The sequence below is a fragment of the Sinocyclocheilus rhinocerous genome, unplaced genomic scaffold (assembly GCF_001515625.1).
Source record: "Sinocyclocheilus rhinocerous isolate Xijiao unplaced genomic scaffold, SAMN03320098_v1.1 scaffold1733, whole genome shotgun sequence".
Classification (NCBI taxonomy): domain Eukaryota; kingdom Metazoa; phylum Chordata; class Actinopteri; order Cypriniformes; family Cyprinidae; genus Sinocyclocheilus; species Sinocyclocheilus rhinocerous.
The window spans coordinates 798,004-801,924 of record NW_015640388.1 but is presented as its reverse complement, the minus strand read 5'-3'; the positions used below and the strand labels follow the sequence as shown (position 1 = coordinate 801,924).

Genomic DNA, 3,921 nt, shown 5'->3' with positions numbered 1-3,921 from the left:
CGACTGTGTTCTTCCACAACCAGGCACTGCACAATATTTTGCGATCTTCAACGGCATGTTTATTGCTTGGTTGCTTGATCCGGTTTAGCGCCACTTATGTTATTTCCCTACTATGTCATGTGCGAATCAGTGGGTGGGGCTACAGAATTAGGCGTTGATATTCTTCTGTGGAGGCGGAGTTTAACCTATCTATTACACCATGGGTAGGCACATTCCAGGATCTGGCGTTCGCTAGGCCTGGTGTCAATAAAAGCTTTTATTTCAGTAACAAGGACGTTTTCAGTTCTGAAACGTACAGTATATTCTTTTAGTACGATGACCTCTTATAGATCAAAAGCTCAAGTAAAAGTTGATTTCTCAATTCATGACCCCTTTAATGCATAGTATCTACTCTCCTCAAGTAATTGGGGCAGGAACATGGCACAGAGGAGAAAAGGCAGACACCACTATCCCACAGGAATTTGAAGCACTGCCTGAGGAAGACTATGCAGTCGTGATGGATGAGCATAATTATCCAAACCTACACAACCTCACCCAGTTTACTGCTCAGACCTTGCAGCAAGTTGCTTGATGTTGTAAATAATTGTTTTATGGCACTTTTTTACTACTTTACCAACAAGAGGAAGGGCTCTTGTCTAGACTTTAAAGGCCTCTGTTTTATGAGACAGTCCAAATGGTTGGAATTCACTTCCCTGCAACAAAGCAGGTGAGATTTGTTTGGACGCTCTAACATCCAACCACAAATCTCCAAAGACTGATGATATGAGGTACAACATCCTCATATTCTGCTTTATCTTATTTATTCAATTCAGCCAGCGCGATATCCCTGCTCCCTGGGTCACTGTGTACACTAAACACGTTGTGCCCCTATAGATTTAAAAGCACATTGTGAGCTATAACAAATTCATCCTATTCTTCCACCTGGAGCTGAAATAACCATTGACTCTTATATAGACTCTCCTAAATCTCCAGAATACCTTCCTGCCTGGCTCACTTGGAATGTGTAGTGGAAAAAGTCATGCAGACCTCTCAAAAAGAGAAGGTAGAAGCTCACAGGCATAGCCTAGGAGTGTCTAATGGGGCACTGAGATCAAAGAGACCGACCTTACGAAACAACAAATGAAAATGGCTCCAGCGAATTAGCAACCTATTAATTGCCCCTGAGTCACACAATTTGATCGAAAACATGTTACATATTATCAATTTATCAAAAATAAATAAATAAACTAAAAAATAACACCCTCATGCAAGGCTCCTGGACTTCAAAAGGAATTCATTTAACAGTGATACAGCAAGTTGCTTTGATCCATTGTTGCAATTACTGAGGGAAGCGAAAAATAAAAATCTTACCAAACAGAAAGTGTTACAGAATACTGACTTACAGTCATCCAGAACACTGAACTGTGTGGGAAAATTGTGGGAAAGACTGACCCAAGGAACAAGTTTATAAAGTACAACAGTACAACAAATCCCACCACAGCATACTATGCTAAACTACGCACACACACACACACACACACACAAACTCACACAATGTAACATTCCCACACATGCTTCCACTGAATTTACACTTTGTTCCAGTTTGACTGATGTGAAGTAAGAGTAACATTTTACAGTGGTTTGAATGTTTTCTTATCCAGAAAAGTGAAAACTATGCTGACCTCCTTCCAAAAGTGTCTCTTTATCTGTCTCTTTCTCCTCTCTTTACATCACACCTAAATCCCTAGAGGAGTGTCCCTGTCAGAATGGAGGGGTTTGTGTTGATGTGAATGGCACCTGTGAATGTCCAACAGGCTTCACTGGACTCTACTGTCAGTTTGGTATGTATTAACTGCAAACAAATACAGATTTTTTTTTCCCAAAGACTTTATCAAACTAAAGGTACTGTATGGGATGTCCATTTTTATATGCAGTGTGTTTTTAGGACAATAATCCTAATTTATGATTTCTGATAAAACAGCTTCTCTTGTTTCTACTGTTTAAAGGTTACTTGAAATGTTGATAGAAAAGATACGTGTTCCAAATTCAGGAAGTGCTTTTTCATTTTCAGGCCAAACACTTAGGCCCAATCCCAATTCTACCCCTTAGCCCTTTCCCCTTTCCCCTACCCCTCCGTTTCGCGCGTTCACGTGAAGGGGTAGGGGTGTCTCAATTCTCTTTTGGTTGGAGGGGTAGGGGTAAGGGCCAGATAGCCATTCAAATGAAGATTTTTCGAGGACCACACTTCAAACGAAGGAGTATGAATTATCTCAGCGTAAACCGGCTTCAGCGGCAACATGGCTGCCCGAGCGAACAAAAAGACAAATAAATGTAAGCATTTTTGCCATTAATATGTGTGTGTGTGTGTGTGTGTGTGTCAGTAAGCAGCGCATTGATATAGAATGGTAATTAAAGGCTCTAATGCACACCAGTATAGGTGTGTGTATTGTAGGAGCTAGACGACGTATAATGACGTGTGACGTATAGTAGTGGTGTCCCAATTCTTAGGGGAATATTTTTACCTCTACCCCTTGACACTCTGTTTCAAGGGACAAGGGGAAGGGGAAGGGGTATAAAATAGAATTGGGATTGGGCCTTAGCCTTACATGTCAGTTACATATCCGTTAAACACAAGTAATTGACAAGTGACTATTGAGGAATTGTTCCGTCACCAAAGCTGTCCCACCACTAAAGCGTGGTTTCTCTGTCCTATGTACAGTTAGCTAAACGTGGAACAGTTTGTAATTATACCGTACTAAATTATGTATTTTTGAAAATTCACCAAATTGAGAACCATTTGGCCTCATGTTGGAAAAATACTAAAAGTGTCTGTCAGTCAAAAGGTACATGCTTTATTGATTACCAGAGAAAATTGTATCCATCTGAAGAGTGTGGATCTGAACCTTTTATTCAACAAAAATGTTTCAAAAGTAGTAGCACTGCACACATATTTGTATAACAATTAATATCTGTAATATTTTGTTTTACTCTTTAGAAGTAACACAAACCCCCTGTAGTAACAACAGACCGTGTCCAGATGGAGGTCCATGCTTAGAGTATGGTGGCACGTACCTCTGCACCTGCCAAACTGGTGTTGACTTTGATCACAAGGATTTCTACCCATATGGTAAGAGCCCTGGAGAACCTTGAAGCCATGTGCTAAGCATGGTTTCCATGACAAATGAACAAATACTGTGCCAGGTCGTCAGGATGGCAAAGGTACTCAAAGCAACTAAGGCGTTATATTGAGTAAATGAGAAAAGAAAGATTTATTTGTATGCTGACAATGTGAAGATAATGTTTCAACTTGGCTATTGAAATGCACAGAGGATCTATGCTATGGTGTGCATTTAAATGAAATCATTCCAACACACTCAAATAAAAGTTACTAGTGAACGTTAAAAGACGATCACCTGCTGTGAAGGAACGTGGTGAAGGTGAAGGTGTGTGTGTTTTTCAGTACAGCCCCGATCAGCCTGCGATTCCACACCGTGTCAGAATGGAGGGTATTGCTATGAGAGAGACGGAGGCTACATTTGTGAGTGCAAGCACGGCTACAGAGGAGAGCATTGCGAAAGAGGTATGTTACATCTGCTATCCGTGTTAACATTTTGTCCTTGCATGCTTACATATTAAAAGGTAGTCACATCCACAGAAGTTCAATCATTGTGCATCATGTTGTTTAAAGGCACAATATGTAAGATTTTTTAATTAAAATATCCAAAAACCACTAGAACAGTGTTATATATTTTGCTGACTTGTGTACTTACATTATCCCAAATGTTTCGAAGAATGTTTAAATCCAGAGAAATAAGCAATTTTAACTAGTGACACGGGCCGTGGCTATGGTGTCATTGTGTCGCCTGCCAATGACGTCATAACCCTTCGATTTCCAGTTTTGTTTTGTAGAAAACATGGAAAAACCAAAGACGCTTTAATATG

The 3,921-nt window shown here is 40.1% G+C and overlaps 1 protein-coding gene across 1 annotated transcript in view; it reads left to right on the top strand.

The window, feature by feature from the left end:
- LOC107752653 (sushi, nidogen and EGF-like domain-containing protein 1) overlaps window positions 1–3,921 on the top strand; it is a 28,097-nt gene that overhangs the window by 10,413 nt on the left and 13,763 nt on the right. Inside the window, exons 10-12 of the mRNA XM_016568684.1 lie at window positions 1,728–1,820; window positions 2,975–3,106; window positions 3,440–3,559. Of these exons, the coding sequence (XP_016424170.1) occupies window positions 1,728–1,820; window positions 2,975–3,106; window positions 3,440–3,559 (345 nt within the window). The remainder of the gene's footprint in view (window positions 1–1,727; window positions 1,821–2,974; window positions 3,107–3,439; window positions 3,560–3,921) is intronic.